The sequence below is a fragment of the Chanodichthys erythropterus genome, chromosome 12 (assembly GCF_024489055.1).
Source record: "Chanodichthys erythropterus isolate Z2021 chromosome 12, ASM2448905v1, whole genome shotgun sequence".
Taxonomy (NCBI): Eukaryota; Metazoa; Chordata; class Actinopteri; order Cypriniformes; family Xenocyprididae; genus Chanodichthys; species Chanodichthys erythropterus.
The window spans coordinates 9216304-9236980 of NC_090232.1; the positions used below are offsets into that span (position 1 = coordinate 9216304).

At 37.0% G+C, this 20677-nt stretch overlaps 1 protein-coding gene across 1 annotated transcript; it reads right to left on the minus strand.

Moving 5' to 3' along the window:
• Positions 1 to 2893: 2893 nt before the first annotated feature.
• Positions 2894 to 16780, minus strand: ptcd1 (pentatricopeptide repeat domain 1). Its single transcript, XM_067404663.1, has 8 exons — positions 16210 to 16780; positions 15085 to 15225; positions 14736 to 14954; positions 14533 to 14634; positions 8448 to 9158; positions 3884 to 4000; positions 3537 to 3719; positions 2894 to 3253 (listed from the first exon to the last, which is right to left on the minus strand). The coding sequence occupies exons 1-8, from the start codon at positions 16660 to 16662 to the stop codon at positions 3080 to 3082; spliced, it is 2100 nt and encodes a 699-aa protein (XP_067260764.1). The 5' UTR covers positions 16663 to 16780; the 3' UTR covers positions 2894 to 3079.
• Between the last annotated feature and the right edge of the window lie 3897 nt (positions 16781 to 20677).

The following is a 20677-nucleotide window of genomic DNA, read 5'->3' on the forward strand; positions in this document are numbered from 1 at the left end:
TATCCCCATACGGTGGATAGGCTGGTACATGTTCAATGATCAACCAAACAATGATCTTGCACAGACTCACAGTTTCTTAATTCTGCTCATATTGCTCTCAAACCATACCACAAAAATGTTGTATATTTCTAACATATACTATGTAATATATATTTCCATCTCAGCTGTCTAGAAAAAAAAAACAACAACAACAACACAAAATATAATAATGAGATTTATCATTTGTGGATCATAGAACATTTTCACATTCCTGATGCTCTTTTTACACTTTTATAACATTTGAACTGCTATTCTGGAATCCACTGCCGCTTCATATATACAATTATTAATCAACATTTATCTTTCTAAATATTACATTATTTGAATGACTTCTTCAACTTATGTTAACAATGTATATTCCTTTTCATTTTCAAACACTAGAAAATAATAATGAATATTGTGTGTACCTCTCACTTAGAGAAAAGTACAACTTATCAGTATGTTTTGGGAATATTTCCTGTTTTCCATCTCAGACCAACTTCAACCTTGAAGAAGCTGTGAATCATGTGTATCTGTGTATGTGCGCTAGTATTCTGTGTGTGTAGGTCCTGTACTGGTATCAGTGGACAGATGGCATTTGGCTGGAGACCTGAAGACACCATGTCATGACCCAAAAGAACATCCAGTACCTAAATCCAGGGTCCCCTCGTCAGAATCCTCAAGAATAGAGACACGGGCGGACTGGCCATCTGGCATACCGGGCACTTTCCCGGTGGGCCGACGTGCTTTTTGGGGCCGACGGTCGCCGACCGCCAAAAAAAAAAAAAAAAAAATTCTCTCGGCCCATGAAAGTGGTAGGCCTAGATCGGCGGCCCAATGCTTTTTCATTTGACACTGGGCTGCTGGCCCAAAACACTTTAGTCAAAAATATCACATAGGCTATTTTTTTCCTTCTGACAGACGCGGCTCATGAAACATGTAGCTTAGCGACCCATTGGTTGTTTTCTTGATTGACACTGGACTGGCTCAATCATATCTTTGAACAGCACCATCTATAGGATTTCTGCCTGCACGCAATATAAAAAATATAATTAATAACCACGCTAAGTATTGTGCATAAATTATATAAACCTAAAATAATTATGTAAGTAGTAAAGCAATACAAACGCAAACGGGCGTTTTAAGTTTATTAAACATTTTGAGTCACCCCTCCCTTGCCTCACAGTGGTTTGGTCCACCGCTTACGTCACACTCGCTTGTGCTTAGATTCTGTAGAATTCCGGCGGCGCCGGCGGGAGAGAACAGTTCTACAGACAGATGAGTTCCAGTAAGTCGGCTGTCAAGGCTATTTTATTCAAAAACATCGGGTGAAGTGATTATTTTCTCTTTAACGCTGATGGTGCTGAGTAATTAGTCATAACAACAACAACAAAGATTATAACTGATGAATTTGACTGAATTTTTTCCGCTATTTCCGATTACTCCGCTATTTTAGAGATTAATGTTACTTAGCTTGTTTACCATAGCTTGTTGGATATAAGTAACCCACACCAACAACAATTAACATTGTGATAAGAATAAGTAAACTGTAATAAGGCTAATAGATTTACTGTTGTGTGTTGGGTTATGCTCAGTGTGTATTCATTGTATTTTGGTGACTTGGTTGTAAACAACTAAAAATAAATAAATAAGTAGAATAAATTTTATATATATATATAAGCGGAAGGACGGGTGGTATTTGTGATCTTATGTGGTGGTGGGCCGGTCTGGGCCAAAAAGCCAGGGCCGATTTTTGGTCCCAGTCCATCCCTGAATAGAGATATGTTTCTAACTATCTGTTCATGTGTGGAAGATTCTTAATTTTCTTTGCCAATCAGAATCATTCAACCTGAAGTAATGATGCAGTTAGTGAACTCTTTTAGAGAATAACTGGCCTACGATCTCTATGTGAGACTTTAAGCTGGCTTCAGAATTATATAATAATAATATAAATTTATTATAATATGTATGTATTATTTCGCCATAGCTCAAACAACAACTGTAGGCTGTAAGAATGTGTCTTTTACAACAAGCACTCTTGAAATAAGTTGTGAACAGTGTTGGGGAAAGTTACTTTTAAAAGTAATGAATTACAATATTGTTACTTCCTAAAAAAGTATCTAATTACGTTAGCGTTACTTAGTTACTTTTTATAGAAAGTAATACATTACGTTACTTTTGCATTACTTTTTGTCATCTGGGCTGTTTGTTTGTTTTTGTTTTTTTACATCAAAAAAGTTCTATTTTTGGCAAATGTAAAGGCCCTTTCACACCAAAAGTGAAATGAATAAGAACGAATAATGAATAAATGAATAATGAATGCAAAATGCAAACTATTCTTCAGTAAAATTTCCTTCAATTTATATATTTTTTTTAAACTCTGACTCCGGGTCTTCATTCATCATATCTGGTCTGTTTGGTATTTAACTGTAAGATTCCCCTACAGTGGTTTTCAATCTGGGGGTCTCAGCAAACTTCCACAGGGGTCCCAATACATATTAAAATTATTTGCATTTAGTTACATTAACATAATCTTAATTAGGCTACAAGAATCACTAAAAATAAAATTTTACAACTTTAAACTGACATACCTGTAATATGTTGCATGTATTTTTTATGACAACAGAAGAGCACCACATATAGGCCATATATAAACAATTTTACAGGCACTACAAGTGTACACTTTTCAGTGTAGCAGTTTCTATCTTCATATTACATTAGTTTTCTATTTTAGCTAATGAGAAAGCAGTTACAAAAATCCTGGAAGTTACAATCCTTTTGCAATTGATATTTTTATATATTTTTTATATATACATCTGCCTTTCAAGGCTAAAGCATGATCAAACTAAAGTCTCCTGCTAGTTCACAAATTTATTTATTTTATTGTGTGGTGATGATTTTATAATAGTATTTTAATGAGACAAACGGCACCCAAATAAATACAATGATTTAATGTATATGAACCATATCTACAATTATTACATGAAATATGCAAAATCAGCCTCAGATTATCCTCATACACTTGAACACACAGATTTATTAAACAGTTCAGGACTTTGGTTTATTCAGAAACTTGGTTTTGTAAGGTGACTCCATCTTGTTCCACTTCTGGTTTGGGGGATCGATACTTTGCCCAGGGGTGTGGAGTTTCCTGGCCAGGCATGAACTCCAGCCATTCTCTGTAAAAACCACGGAAGCCATCGATCTTGTCCAGGTATATGTTCCGTGATTTTAACTGACGAAAGAAAGATACAAGGCATAATTGATCCACGGTATTCCATGAGAGGTCAAAGGTCAATGATATGCTGAAAAACAATGTATTTCAACTTGAATAATATAATTAAATTACCTTTAGAATAATACCATGTAATCATACTTACCTTATTGCTATTCTGTTATTACTATTACTTTATAACTGATCATGTTTATATTCACTGCAAGTTGTATTCTAGATATAACATGTGACATGCAAATCTTGAATCTTGTTTGATATGAGATTGCCTTATTCAGTTTCTAACCTTGTCGTAAGAAGGAGGATACTGAGCTGCAAACTCCAGCTGTCTGATGATGACGTCATTGGGTGGCACCTGCAGTTTGTGCATGTGTCGAAGAAGTTCGTGCAGATAAGCATAGTCCAAACGCTTAAAGGCCTGGCTGATCAGGGCACTGTACACATGAGCGTTCGGTACTAGTCCACAAGACTGCAAAAAAACAAAACAAAAAATAATCAAAGTGTGAATCAAAGTAGAATAAAAAATTAACTAAAAAAAAGCTGGAAAGAGTTGATAATCTTAATAATAACAGGAGTCCTTAGGCATATTAATAGTGAAAATTAATAATAAATGGATGAAATTGGTTTTCATACCTCCATATCAGTAAAGAGTTGCATTGCATCTTTCTGTCTGCGGCAAGCCAGAGCAATACTACAGAACGTCTGGGTATTCGCAGCCAGTCCTCTGTCGACCATAAGGGCTTTTACAGCCTAAAGAAAGAGAAAGCAGTTACTATTTATTTACATTTATACAATTTTAATTATATAAATATAGCTGCAAGCAGCAATTACGGGGCCAAGCACAAAAACGGCACAAGAAGCCAGCCAACATGGCCGTGAGCATCAGACCAACAGCAGCAGTGAGCAATTAGAAAAAAAAGTTATTAGCATTTTTGTCAAGTTTGTTATAACTTTTGAGCACGAGGTGGCGCTGGTCCGAAACTTCTCAGGCTGCTTCAGGGCATTGTCCTGATGACCCATACCAAATTAATGAATTTTGGTCAAACCCATCAGAAGTTATAAGCAAAAATAGCCATTTTTCATATCTCCACTCCAGTAGGTGGCGCTGCGCCGAAACACTGTATGATGCCTCAGGTCATGCTTGTGATGACACGTACCAAGTTTGGTCTGAATATGTCAAAGCATTGTAGAGATACAGCTTCAAGAGTAATTTTTGCATCATCTCTCAAATTCTTTGCTCCGGTATACGAAAACGGTTTGACTTATCAACTTGAAATCCATAACTTTTTGTCGGCATGGTCTGAAGATGATACGGTTCAATTTTGGTGAAAATCGGAGCAAAGGTCTAGGAAGAGTTTGAAAAAGTAGGTTTTTAAAGAAAAACAATATGGCGGACAGGAAGTTCAGCTGAATATGGCAAATTTGATATCTATGTTCTCAGCATGACCCAAGGAATCTATTGAGACCAGTTTCATTACAATCGGTAGATATTATCAAAAGTTATTAGCATTTTTGTCAATTTTGTTATAACTTTTGACCACAAGGTGGTGCTGGTCCGAAACTTCTCAGGCTCCTTCAGGGCATTGTCCTGATGAACCATACCAAATTTATGAATTTTGGTCAAACCCATCAGAAGTTATAAGCAAAAACAGCCATTTTTCATATCTCCACTCCAGTAGGTGGCGCTGTGCTGAAACATTGTATGATGCCTCAGGTCATGCTTGTGATGACACATACCAAGTTTGGTCTGAATATGATAAAGCATTGCAGAGATACAGCTTCAAGAGTCATTTTTGCATCATGCCTCAAATTCGTTGCTCTGGTATACGAAAACGGTTTGACTTATCGACTTGAAATCCATAACTTTTTGTCAGCATGGTCTGAAGATGATACGGTTCGATTTTGGTGAAAATCGGAGCAACGGTCTAGGAGGAGTTCGAAAAAGTAGGTTTTTAAAGAAAAACAATATGGCGGACAGGAAGTTCAGCTGACTATGGAAAGTTTGATATCTATGTTCTCAGCATGACCCAAGGAATCTACTGAAAACAGTTTCATTACAATCGGTTAATATAGTCAAAAGTTATTAGCATTTTTGTAAATTTTGTTATAACTTTTGACCACAAGGTGGCGCTGGTCCTAAACTTGGTATGCTCCTTCAGGGCATTGTGCTGATGACCCATACCGAGTTTCATAACGATACGCTAATGCGTTCGTAAAATACAGCATTTTAGCACCAAATTTAAAATGGCCGACGGCCAAAATGTCCAATATGGGAAAATTGGATATCATTCGACTCGGCATGATTCCCCGAATCCAACGAGACCAAATTCATGATTTTTGGCCAAACCCATCAGAAGTTATAAGTAAAAATAGCCATTTTTCATATCTCCGCACCACTAGGTGGCGCTGCGCCGAAACGCTGCATGTTGCCTCAGGTCATGCTTGTGATGACAGTTACCAAGTTTGGTCTGAATACGATAAAGCGTTGCGGAGATACAGCCTAATGTCTATTTTCGCAAGCACTACGTACAATTCGTTTGCGTGTTTTTCGAAAACGGTTTGAGAAATCAACTTGAATTCCATAACATTTTGTCGGCATGGTCTGAAGATGATCTGGTTCAATTTTCGTGAAAATTGGAGTAACGGCCTAGGAGGAGTTCGAAAAAGTACGTTTTTCAGAAAATTCAAAATGGCGGAAAAATTTTCATGACGGAAAATGACGTCATATGGTGCAATCGATTCGTCTTGACCCAAGGAATCAGAGGAAAAAAGAATTTTGTTTCTAGCCCTTATGGTTCAAAAGTTATTAACATAAACATAAGTGCAACTTTGGACAGCTGATGGCGCTAGAGGGATTGAGTTAGAGACTCCAAATTTGCTATGGACAAAGGTCAGACTGTCCTCTAACTGTGTGCCAAATTTCACAACTTTCCCGCAAGCGGTTCTATGGGCTGCCATAGACTTCAAGAGCGGAAGAAGAAGCGGAAGAATAATAATAAGCGTACGGAACGCCAACAATAACAATAGGTGCCTAAGCACCTTCGGTGCTTGGCCCCTAATAATAATAATAGTAATAGCAAATAGTTATTGTTATTGTGGTAGGTATGTATTATTAAAGGTGCCCTAGAATTAAAAATTGAATTTATCTTGGCATAGTTAAATAACAAGAGTTCAGTACATGGAAATGACATACAGTGAGTCTCAAACTCCATTTTTTCCTCCTTCTTATATAAATCTCATTTGTTTAAAAGACCTCCGAAGAACAGGCGAATCTCAACATAACACTGACTGTTACGTAACAGTCGGGATCATTAATATGTACGCCCACAATATTTGCATATGCCAGCTCATGTTCAAGGCATTGGACAAGGGCAGCCAGTATTAACGTCTGGATCTGTGCACAGCTGAATCATCAGACTAGGTAAGCAAGCAAGAACAATAGTGAAAAATGGCAGATGGAGCAATAATAATTGACATGATCCATGATGTCATGATATTTTTAGTGATATTTGTAAATTGTCTTTCTAAATGTTTCGTTAGCATGTTGCTAATGTACTGTTAAATGTGGTTAAAGTAACCATCGTTTATTACTGTATTCGCGGAGACAAGACTGTCGTTATTTTCATTTTTAAACACTTGCAGTCTGTATAATTCATAAACAACTTCATTCTTTATAAATCTCTCCAACAGTGTGTAATGTTAGCTTTAGCCACGGAGCACCATCAAACTCATTCAGAATCAAATGTTAACATCCAAATAAATACTATACTTATGCGATTAGACACGTTGCATGACGAACACTTTGTAAAGATCCATTTTGAGGGTTATATTAGCATAACTTTGTTATTGAACTTTGTTTATGCTGTTTAAGGCAACCGTGAGGTCCTGGGGCGTGGAGCGTGAGCATTTAAAGGGGCCGCAGCCTAAATCAGCTCATATTTAATGATGCCCCAAAATAAGCAGTTAAAAAAATTTATAAAAAAAAAAAATCTATGGGGTATTTTTAGCTGAAACTTCACAGACACATTCAGGGGACACCTTATACTTATATAACATCTTTTAAAAAGACGTTCTACAGCACCTTTAATACTATTTTTATTATCATTATTTTGCTATGCAAAGAAAACAAAATGCTGACAAATGACAATGCCATTTTCGCCATGGCTCAAACAACAGCTGTTGACTGAAGAATGAATGATGTTTCTTTTATAACATGCACTCTTGAAATAAGTTGTGAACAGTGTTGGGGAAAGTTACTTTTAAAAGTAATGCATTATAATATTGTGTTACTCCCTAAAAAAGTAACTAATTGCATTACTTAGTTACTTTTTTGTGGAAAGTAATGTGTTACTTTATTTTTGCATTACTTTTTTGTCATCTGGGCTGACCGGTTTGTTTGTTTGTTTGTTTTTATAACAACAAAAAGTTCTATTATGGGAAAAAAGTTAAGGCCCTTTCACACCAAAAGTGAAACTGAATAAGCCTCAGGCTTAAGGAAATGCAAATTCAGTACATGTACAGTAGAGGGCGCAGTTAAAAAACAAACACATGCCTTTCAGCTGTGCTGCGATTCTGGAATACAGGATGCAGGGGAAGAAGTAAATGAGTAAATGAATGTTCACATTTAGTCTAGAACTAGTCTAGAATAACCATCATGTTCACACAATGCCTCTGCATTCCCGATTTCTCTCAACATGGGGACAGGAGAGATGTGAGTCAATAAATGGGAAAACAAAGTAACTTACGATACTTATTTGAAAAAGTAACTCAGATATTTTGTTGTAAATTTAAAAGCAATGCGTAACTTTACTAGTTACCAGAAAAAGGTTATCTGATTATTACGTAACTCGCGTCACTTGTAATGCGTTACCCCAACACTGGTTGTGAATATAGGTCTCTCACCTTGAAAATCAGTTTTGATGTCGGATTGTAGCCTGTTTTAAAAACATTTTCAATGAAGAGTAGCTAATCCTCATTTTTATAATCCATCAACTACCGTCAAAAGGCATCAGCGATATCTCTGACTATTGCCGATCCGCATTTAACAGATGCTTTTTTTTCCAAAGTGAATTCATGCATTCCCCGGGAATCGAACCCAAGACCTTTGCATTGCTAACGCCATGCTTCAGGAATATATTATTTTATAAAAGCAACATTACTGGAACATTATGAACAGATGATTAAATGTGTTTCTAACCTTAGCCCCAAACAAGTCTCCAGCTTTGGCCACCCTTCTGATCATAGTGTTAAAGAATGTCACATCCAGTTTGACACCACTCTCTTTGGCCACATTAATCAAACTCTGCACTGATTGGCTGCCAGCTTCCATGACATCAGCCAATAGTGTGATGGTTTTGATGTTTGGCTCCAGTCCATCTTTGGACATTTTCTCCAAAAAACCATCAAGGTTTCCAATCAGAGCAAGTCTATCCGAGGCACTGTTCACAGGCCCCAAGGCAACCACACCTGAGTGGCAAGTGCTGGGGTCCAGAAGGTTTGGGAAGTGGGAACTTTGTGTTGATAACTGTGATTGACAGGTCAGAGAGCCACTTGATAATACAGGCAGCATGTGAGTCTCATCTTGAGATGTGTCTATTCTGCATAGATCTTTTTCCTTTAGAAGGGTGAAATCATTGTCTTTGGCTTGTCCATGGCTCTGCGTGTCTACAAACAGCTCATTCTCAAATGCATCCATATCTAAAGGCTGACACGACGTCTCCACTTTGACTTTTGTCCGCCGGCTTTTCTTTCCACTTGTGAGTTTTGGGGTCTCTTCTTCTGGTATCTTCAGCAGTAACGCAGAAGCCAGACTAGGATCACCTATTCCACAATCTCGTGCTACGCGCAGGAGTATGTTGTAATTTTGAGTGTCTGGTTTTATTCCAATCCTAAGCATCTGGTGCCACACCTACAAAACAAATAATAATACAATAATACGTAAGAAATTAATTGACCAAAGTTGCATTTTATTAGCGCTTCTCAGATTTGACTATTTCGTAAACGTGGATAAGCTACAACAGATAACATGTCAGCAGTGTGGACACTTCACCGTGACCAAACATGATGTAAGAGCATTTTCACACCTGGCTCGTTTGGAGTGTTTTTTTTGTTTTCTCCCTTAGTTCAGTTCGTTTAGGCATACAGTATGTGAACACAGCAATCGCGCTTGGATCCTGAACAAGGTGGTCTCGGCCCAACTGCAAACAAACTCTGGAGCGGTTCGCTTGTGGTGAGAAAATTATCTGACCCAACGGACCAACAAAGGCTGTATCACAATATATGACACAACATATCACAATATATGATTCTATATAATATAATTACGTACGTTGCATGTAAAGCAGTGTTTGTTTTGCCTCTTAAAATGAATCGTGGGTTAACTTGGAGCAAAGACAAAGTGAAATGCCTTATTAAAATTTGGTCGGACGAACATATTTCAGAACAACTGTCCAAAATATAATATAGACGAAGCTTCGAGGCTTGCTAAAAATTATAAAGTAATGTAATGACAGGTACAAAGAAAACCACAAGTTTGAGAGGAGAGGAGAGTTTACTCACACTTGACTTGTATTAACTAATTTTGCTCTATTTAGAAATGTTGCCTTGTGAAAGAGAACCGAACCAAGAAGAAATTGCAACATTGAAAAATTTTTAATCCTTGTTTCAGAAGAAAGTAAATGATCTACAGGTGTGAAAATGCCCTAAGTTTACTCCTGGTATTAAGATGATTTTAGTCAAACGAATCACAAGTAGATGAGGGAGACATATATCCGTTTACATCTGGAGTTTTAATCCGTCTCTTTTGCCCTCTTTCAACCACATCTGTTCCTATTTCTTTGAGGGAAGGGTCTATGGGTGGGTAAATGTATGGGTTTTTTTCAGATCTTTCAATCTAATGGACGAAATAAGCTTGCACAGTTTACACAGTTTGATGACGGAGCATAGGGCTGGACGATATGGCCAAAATTTATATCACGATATAATTCTTAATTTCGGTCGATACGATATAATTCCGATATCGATATGAACTATATAATAGCCTCAGAAAAACTGCCAAGAACGGCCACAACGTCTGAAAAATGAATTTGCCAAATCTATGAAATTTCTTCCTATAAAACTATATAATATTTAAGAAATAAAAACAGTACAAATAAATGTATGTTCAGCTTTTATTTGTATTTAGCCTTCATACAAACATAAAAAATAAACATAAGACTCACTCACTTTTGTAATATTAATATCTTTAACATTAAACTATAATGTAGGCGGATTTTATTATCCTTAATATAGATTAAAACAAAAGTGCTTCAGCCAAGATAAAGATTGTGAACAGTAAAAACAGAAAAAAACAGTGAGAAACAACAAAAACACATTGCTGGGGCAGGAACATTGTTGAGTGTTGATGACACTAGGGGTGCAATGGTTCAAATTGCTCATGGTTCGGTTCGTCTCATGGTTTTAGGGTCACGGTTTCGGTACGTGCTATTAGCACATACCGAACCGTACCGAAACCGTGACCCTAAAAATTAGGGATGTCCCGATCACGTTTTTTTGCCCTCGAGTCCGAGTCCGAGTCATTTGATTTTGAGTATCTGCCGATACCGAGTCCCGATCCGATACTTAATAGCCTACGTAAAAAAGAATAAAGAAGAGCGAAAAACAGATCCAGAAACAGTGCTTTTCAGGTTTTTCAGGTATCTAACAGTTTTCAAATAGTAATCAAATATAAAATATCACTGCATATTATCTTTACTGTATAAAATAAATAAAGATTCATCATTATTGAAGTTACAAAAACTATTCAGTCAAGAGCAGTGAGTAATTTCTTTGTTATTTGTTGTTTGATTTAACATTAAATACAGGCAGCAGGAATAGTTGATTTCCCTTTAAGACATGCACGATCCAGTACATACTGTTCCACATGCGCTGTCTTTCTCGACTAATATACGCTCACTTAAGACATAACCGACTATGTTTGCTAGGATACTCGCTAGGACGGGCATGTTGACAATTTTTGTATGAATGTGGCCGCCGAAGCGCAAGACTTGAAAGAGAATGAGTTAGTTTAAAAACAGACAGCAACGTGTGCTGTTCAGGTCTCACCTGCGCTCGCGCGCTATCAACACCCGGGTGATGACGGCGTAAATGACTGGACATTAGAGCAGACGGCACCAGCTGTTAACAGTTTACAAAGAGTGACTGTTTTGTCCACGCTTTTTGATTATCGTTGTTGTAACGTTTTGTGCATCCATCGACTGAAACATACATTATCTGAACTCTGTCTGTTTTCCACGTTGCTATTTTAAACAAACCATATTAACCAATAGATGCGTCGTCATTCGAGATGGACCGCAGTGCAAGTGCGGTCCGTAAGTGGAGAACGGTGTGGTTCGATTTTTTTACCGAGAACCGTTGCACCCCTAATACATATATATCCGAGTCCTGATCGGGAGGTAATGTCCGATTCCGATCGAGTCTGAAACCACATGATCGGGCCCGATTTCCGATCACGTGATCGGATCTGGACATCCCTACTAAAAATAAGACTACTGTCAAATAAAAATAAAGAAAATAAGAACGAGCAAATAAGTACATCACAAATAAGTACAATAAAGCAAATATTCAAATAGAATAAACAGTGCTTTTCAGGTTTTCAGGTATCTAACTGCAGTTTTCAGGTACAGAATGGATAAAGTAATCAAATATAAAATAACACTGCACATTATTTTTACTGTATAAAATAAATAAAGATGAATCATTATTGAAGTTACAAAAACTATTCAGTCAAGAGCAGTAAGTGATTTCTTTGTTATTTGTTGTTTGATTTAACATTAAAAACAGGCAGCAGGAATAGTTTTTTTCCCCCTATAAGACATGCACGATCCAGTAGCTACATAATATACTGTTACACATGCGATGTCTTTCTCGACTAATATATGTTCACTTAAGACATAACCGACTATGTTTGCTGGGATACTCGCCAAGACGGGCATGTTGACTTAATTTTTGCATGAATTTGTCCGCCGAAGCGCAAGACTTGAAAGAGAAATCAGTATTTGCGCTGTCTGAAATAAGTGTGCGCTGTCACAAATCTTCTCACAGCGCGTGCAAGTTCTCTTTCGCGTCTTGTTCTTGAAGGTTTAAATCAGCAAAGCTTAAATGAGTTTAGTTTAAACCGATAGCATCGTGTGCTGTTCAGGTCTCACCTGCGCTCGCGCGCTATCAACACCCGGGTGATGACGGCGTAAATGACTGGACATTAGAGCACACGGCACTCGCTGTTAACAGTTTACAAAGAGTGACTGTTTTGTCCACGCTTTTTGATTATCGTTGTTGTAACGGTTTGCGCATCCATCGACTGAAACATACATTATCTGAACTCTGTCTGTCTGTTTTCCATGTTGCTATTTTAAACAAACCATATTAACGCTGAGCACTGGCTGATGGCTGCGTGTCTCTGTGGTGTACGTCATCACGCCAATGGCCAATCGCGTTCTGCTCTTTCTAACGGCTGCGCCTCAAGTCAGTGAGAAATGTTGTAATGTATATATCGAAATACCGGAAATGTGTTTAAAAATCATATCACCGTTATCGAAAAAAATTATATCGCGATATATATTGATATTGAATTATTGTCCAGCCCTAACGGAGCATCAGCTTTTGTTTCTGCTCAGACAGAATTGTCTGGCAAGGCCAGACTGATATCTTCTACAAGATATATCAGTCTGGTCAGTCCGCCCTCCGTCGCAAGTCAACTCCAAACCGTACCATGCAATCAGATTTGTTTATTTCAGTGTGGCGAAAGTCCCTTCAATATCAACAAAGATTGCACACGGGAGACCCGAGAGTTTGTTCTGTTCAGCCGTGAATTCAGTTTTAAATGACCAAAAAACACATTAATTATTTACTTTTCGCTGTTGACTCTCTTGTCGCTTTGCTAACATTATATCCGCCCTTCTCTGATTGGTTTACTCCGTTTCCTGTTTGCTCAGATTTGCTCTGCCCTAGAAATCAAATTGATTCAATGGCCGACCAGACTCATCCGCTGGTGCAGTGGTGAGGCTGGATTTTCCAGGCAACCGACAGAAGCAAGATCAGCCAAATTCTGTGAGTGCCTGTTAGATATTAAGAATGAGAGAACATTGTGCTTGGTACGTTTTTCATCTTCAAACCAAACTTGGGTTTTCAGCCGACAAAGTTTAAAGGAACACTCCACTTTTTTTGAAAATAGGCTCATTTTCCAACTCCCCTAGAGTTAAACAGTTGAGTTTTACCGTTTTCGAATCCATTCAGCCGATCTCCGGTTCCGGCGGTACCACTTTTAGCATAGCTTAGCATAGTTCATTGAATCTGATTAGACCGTTAGCATCGCGCTTAAAAATGACCAAAGAGTTTTGATATTTTTCCTATTTAAAACTTGACTCTTCTGTAGTTGCGTCATGTACTAAGACCGACGGAAAATAAAAAGTTGTGATTTTCTAGGCTGATATGGCTAGGAACTATACTCTCATTCAGGCGTAATAATCAAGGAACTTTGCTGCCGTTCCATGGCTGCAGCAGAGCAATGATATTACGCAGCGCCCGTGAGCCCCTGCTTGCACAGGGAACGTGCCTTGCAACCATGGAGACGTTTGTGAGAGACGCTGCGTAATATCATTGCGCATGCTGCAGCCATGATACGGCAGCAAAGTTCCTTGATTATTACACCAGAATGAGAGTATAGTTCCTAGCCATATCAGCGTTCCTAGCCATTTTTAAGCGCGATGCTAACGGTCTTATCAGATTCAATGAACTATGCTAAGCTAAGCTATGAATGGATTCGAAAACGTTAAAACTCAACTGTTTAACTCTAGGGGAGTTGGAAAATGAGCCTATTTTCAAAAAAAGTGGAGTGTTCCTTTAAATCCCGTCTGGCTAGCGTGCTTCTCATAATGTTTATGCATTAGGTCAGTCGGCAGAGAGCAGGCGGTCTTTTGTGGCTGTTCGACCACATGAGCGCTTACACTACGAAAGCAATCCGGCTGAATGTGTTTTCACCTACCTCTGGAAGTGGTCGAAAGCGAACAAGCTCAAAATGTTTTAGACCCCGTTTACACCTGTATTTAGCGTGTACCAAAACGCATCTTAATACCAGGTGTAAACAGGTCCTAAGAGTAGCAATATGTAAAATCTGTTCAGCTGAAATATTGATAGGCAGCTTGTGTTTTCTGCGTTTCTTTAGAAAACTATTTCGATGCACCAATGCTAATGTGCGTTTCTAGTCCGTAGGTGTGTGCAAGTACCTGTAAAGCCAGCCTGAACCCATGCTGCTTGTCGTTCACACAGCTAATCAGCAGATAGTGAAATGTCTCCTGTGTGATGGGGTGTCCATTTTGAAGCATCTCCTATACATGCATATACACACAAACCAAATGATATTACTGTGGTGTTAGTGCAAAAAGATTTAAAATGCAAAACTAAAATGTGTCGTGACATTAGTTAGTACCCGCAGAATTTGAAAGCACGACTTCAGATCTCCAGAAAGAGCGACTGCTTTGAGCAAAGCATGCCATGTTATGGCACTGAGAGGGATGTTCTTCCTGAGAAGCTCTTGCTTGAGCTTCATTGCCTGGTCCAGCCCTGACTGTTTCCATGGTGATTCTGAACAAGCGTTGAACAGCGCGGTGTATGTAGCATCTGATGGCTCTATCCCTCGCTTCTTCATCTGAGTCGTAACATAACATAACATAAAAACAGCATTTAAGTGTGTCGTTTATACATCATTATTAGTAGCATTTAATACAATTAATGACATCAAAGAGCATCATAATGTGAAGTGTGCATTGCCAGCTTACTTTATTGTACAGCTGGAAGGCTTTCTTTAGGTAGCCCACACGTCCACATCCCCCAATGAGAACAGTGTAATTGTACTCCTCGGGCCGTAACCTCTCACCTTTGAGCATATCAGCCTCAAACAGATCTAGTGCTTCAGCCAGCTAGACAAAAAAAGAATAAAGTGTGCATTGGTTTATATGACACACAGAGAGAGACACTTTGATATATACTTGTATTTATGTGACACACAAAAAACGAATATAATAATAATAAAATAATATACTTTTAAGGAACATACTTAAAGGAATAGTTCACCCAAAAATGAAAATTCTGTCATCATTTACTCACCCTCAATTTGTCCCAAACCTGTATGAATTTCTTTCTTCTGCTGAACACAAAAGAAGATATTTTGAAGAATATGGGTAACAGTTGATTGACTTCCATAGTATGGAAATAAATACTATGGAAGTCAATGGGGTCCATCAACTGTTTGATTACTGAAATTCTTCACTCAATCTTCATTTTTGTTCATCAGAAGAAAGAAATTCACACAGGTTTGGAACAACTTAAGAGTAAATGATGACAGAATTTTCATTTTTGGGTGAACTATCCCTTGAATTATGCTTTTGGCCACTTAATTGCATGTTAAATGCAATTAGATGAAAATGTGTTATGGCTAAAATTTATATTAAATGCAGTTTGATGAACTTAAAGAGTTTTTTTAACCTACTTATGTTGGACTTAGGTACATCTTTATATGTAATTTCACAATTACTTCTATCGTTTTTGAAATATGGTTAAAGCTTACTGCCGAATGCATTTATGGATAACTAAAATATACTTGAATGTAATTTATATTGAAACTTGTATGTCATGTATTTGCATTTATAATGATGTAGTTGCAATTTAGTACAATATGTTAACTTTAAAATGTAATAAAATATCACATTACAGTTAAAATTATAAATACCATGTTCTTTTAATATTTTAGACAAAACCTCAAAATAAGTGTACTTCTTTAAAGCATGGCATTATTAAAACATGATTTAAAATGCACTTTACAGTAAAACCTTTGCAAAGAGCACTTTTTAAACAATAATGAAAGTGTCTCTTTAAGTACACTTAAGTGATTTTGGACAACGTACTTTGTCCTCTCTGATGAGCCTTTTACACTGGAGGAAATACCAGTATGTTGTATTTTTCCGGCCCGTTTTGGACCTGAACTTTTCCACCAGCGGCGCGGCCTCCTCATCCGCATCCCTGTATTTCGCATCCAGCAGCTCTGGGGATGTTTTGCGAAAGGTTCGTCTGGAGGAGAAATTTCTGGAATAATCACCAAACACATCGCTGGCATCTTCTTCATTCACATGATCAGATGCGTCTGAACTAGTAGTTTTGCTGTCAGTCCATCTCGGAGGTGTTAAAGTCACTGATTCACTAAAACATCTCAAGGGTCCCTGATGCACTCGCTCAGAAGGACGGACGGCTGATCTGCGCACATTTGGGGATGCTGACGCGCACTTTATAACATTAACACTGTTGTTCCGTGTGAAAACACCTCTCAGAAGTGCAGAACGCAACATTCCCGCCATCAACATTGAACCTTGAAAACCTAGTTACTCCATTTATCATCCTAGTGATATAAACCGCTGCTATATTCCACACATGATGTTTCTACTGTAAGTCGCCATGATGCCTTTAACGGAAGTTTAACAAGACATTACTAATAGACAATATCATAATCGAGCTATTTATTTGCCACATTCCATATAATATTCTGTTAAGTCTTTTATAGTGAGACTCAATTTTGATCTAAACGTACAATTTAACGAACGAACTCTGAATGTTATTCAACGAAATAAATAATGAAGATGAGCGAGATCGATTAGTAGGACTTATCGTGTGTTCGTCTTCACACTGCTGAAACTGCAGCAATGTCACCGCTTATCATGGAACTGCCATCTAGTGACTAGAATTGAAAATATGTATCGAAGTAACAAATTTCACTGTAGGATACATATAAGCAAGAAAAATCCCACTCTTTTTACATTTCAAAATTAATTTGTTTCTATAAGCAGTTATTGTGAGGCCTGTTTGCACAGTTTGAATAGAAATAATAAAATGATATAGGCAAATTTGAAGATTAAAAAATAATTCCCTCTCTTATTGTAAAATGCATTGTTCCTGTACTAATGTTAAAGGGGTAGTTCACCCCAAATAATAATAAAAAAAATGTAATTATTTACTCACTCTCATGTTGTTCTAAACCTGTAGTAGTTTCTTTCTTCTGTTAAACACAAAAGAAGATATTTTGAAGAATGTCTAGACAGTTGATGGTAGCCATTGACCTCCATAGTATTTTTTTTTTCCTATTATGGAAGTCAACGGCTACCATCAACTGTCTCGTTTCCGACATTCTTCAAAATATCTTCTTTTGTGTTTAACAGAAGAAAATTGAAAAAAAAAACAAACAAATAAATAAATTTTTTGGGAAAAAAGGAACTATCCTTTTAAAAGCTTTTTTTTTGGGGGGGGGGGGGGGGGGGTAAGATATTACTGAAAGCATGGGCTGATTGCCATTAAATTAAAACCCATCTTGATAAGTGATGACTAGCACATTTAAGTGTTTTAAATGAATCACATGTCAACTCAATGTTTTTACTGTTTTCTAAGGGTTTCTTAATTTTAGACTAGTTGTCATTACAAAACCTTTTTAAACAACTGTCAGGTTAGTTAGTTCATTAGCGTACTTGAAACTGCAAACAAAAATATTTTTTTAGTTCATATTAATTAATTGAATGCAATTCTCTTGTGGTTGTCAGTTTGTATAAGCACACATTATGTGATGTAATATTAATCATGAATTAAAAAAATGCTTTTGAGCAGGTGTAGTGACATTTTTGAATTGGATCAAATTCAAAGAACTTTAACAGTCAAAATTAGATTTACGAAGATAGGTGTGTGTGTGTGTGTGTGTGTGTGTGTGTGTGTGTGTGTGCTTTTGTTTATATTACATTGTGGGGACCAAATGTCCCCATGATGTAATATAAACCTGAGTTCACCTACATCGTGGGGACCAGCCAGCGGTCCCCACAATGTAAATGGGTTTATAAATCATATAGAATGAGTTTTTGTGAAAAAGTAAAAGTTTGCACAGTTTCCTGTGAGGGTTAGGTTTAGGGGTAGGGGCAGGGTAGGGGGATAGAATGTACAGTTTGTTCAGTGTAAAATGCATTGAAGTCTATGGAAAGTCCCCACAATTCACAAAAACAAACGTGTGTGTGTGTGTGTGTGTGTGTGTGTGTGTGTGTGTGTGTGTGTGTGTGTGTGTGTGTGTGTGTGTGTGTGTGTGTGTGTGTGTGTGTGTGTGTGTGTGTGTGTGTGTGTGTGTGTGTGTGTGTGTTTGTTGCTTTCTCAAAAATGTGAAAAAATTGACGTCAATATGATGGGGTTTTTTCAACATCAATTGGATATCAGTGCGTGAACGTCAAAAAATTGATGTCAATCTAATGTTTTTTTATTTCAACATCAATTGGACATCAGTGTATGGACGTCAAATTGACATAAAAAAATTACATCAATTTGATGTAAAAAAAAAAAAAAACAACAAAAAAAAAACATTTATTTCAACATCAATAGGACATCATCAAAAAAAGAAAACCATCAAAGTGACGTCAATTTTTTGATGTCAATTTGATGGGTTTCTTTTTTTGGACATCAGTGTGTGGACGTCAAATTGACGTAAAAAAATTGACGTCAAGAAATTAAAGATTTCCTTTACTGGTCATTTTTTTAAATATCAGTCTTTGTCTGCAACTGTTAACCACCTTAAATTGTATTATATTTTAGAGGGTTTTAAAAAATTCCTTCATGTCAGAATTCAGCATGAAGGGGGATGGTCCGCTGCAGAAGTCTTTTGAGAACACTGTATTGTTTTCGGTCATTAGAGGTATATGTGTGCGTGCAAACACTGACCAGACATCTTATCTCTGTTTTTAGGCTAAATGGTGATACAATGTTTATCTTCTTTTTTTTTTTTTTTTTTTTTTTTTTTAAAGAACTGGTTGAATAAATTATTTTAATGTGAAATAAGGCTGTATATTGACATAAATGACATAGTCTCAATCTATATTGCTTTGAAAAATACATCCATATATTCCTAAAAACTATATTGCCCAGCCCTAGTGTGCATCCAAACAAAACAGAATGACTCCCTTATGTCAACATTGCTTTTCTCATGCATTTTTTATTATTATTTGGCAGATGAACTTTCCAGTGGCAACAGAGTTTAAGTTAAAGAATGCTATGGAAATAAAACCAACAATTAATCAGATTGTTAACCTTTTTTTTTTTTTTTTTTTTTGTAATGTTGTAAAATGTTTCATATTTAAATATATATTTAATTGTATTGTATTTGTAAAATTTTATGTATTATTTCTTTTTCATTTTGTATTATCTTGGGTTCTTTTTCTAAATAAAAATGTATATTTAATTTGTTTGAATGGATTGTCATTTATGAGAATCTGTTCTATTTAAGTGAAAAGAATCCTTTAGACATTATTTAGTTGTCTATAGGATGTTTGGTCATTCTGTATATTTGATGGGCTGCGGTTAGACATCTGTTAGTTTTTCACTGACAGCCTAAATTTTGCCTCGTTTTAGCCTAGACGTCAGGGCTGTGTTTTGATGGCTATTAGACGTCTTTTTGACATAAAATTGCTTGCTGTGTTTACATTCAATACAATTAAGTGCACTTAATTTTCACAAGGGTTTACAGACATAGATGTGTATGGAGACACTTTGCTGCAGTGTGTGAAATGATCATTCATGACATTTAACTTCACTTCTGGTTAACTTCTCAGGCTCCCCCACTGCTGCTGCTTATGTAAGTGTATTTCAAAACAAGATGAATCTAATAGTGACATACTGAGCTGTGTGTATGTGTGCGAGAGTGTGTATGTGTGTGTCTGCTCATTGAGTCAGTAGATTTTTCTCTCTTTATCTTCCATGACAGACTGCAGTGCAGGATTGCTAACTGTAACGCCCGTATAAGACTGCTGAGCGCACCCACCCACATACTGCAGAGAAGACGAGGGCGAAGGGTTTTGTTTCCTCAGCATCTCCTGAGAGATCTCACACACAATGTTTCCATGGAAATGACACTTTTTGTGGTTCTTTTGTGTGTTGTGCATGTAGGAATAAAAGACAGAATCAGAGACAATATGTTTCTAAAAATATCTTCCAATGCATCCAGAATTGCTTATGTGTGTTTGCCTTACTACATTTTAATCCCCCTTTAAAATTCTGCTTCTTTTTAACAAAGATGAGAACTCTTTTCATATAGTGTGACCTAAATGAGTGCAATAGATAATTTAAGGGTTCAGCTTTGCATTTCTTCCAAAATCTCCCGAGGTCTTTCTGCCCGGAGCAAGCCATCGGAAAGTGCAAGAACTTCAAACGACAAAAGAAGAGAAATGTTGGTTTTTGAAGAAAAGAGAACGGTTCAACACCATTCCTTGAAATGCAAATGCTCAACACTCTTTATATGTAATTAAAATGATGAAAATCCAGATGTAGATGATTTTCATATCTGTGGCTTTGAATTAAATAGGG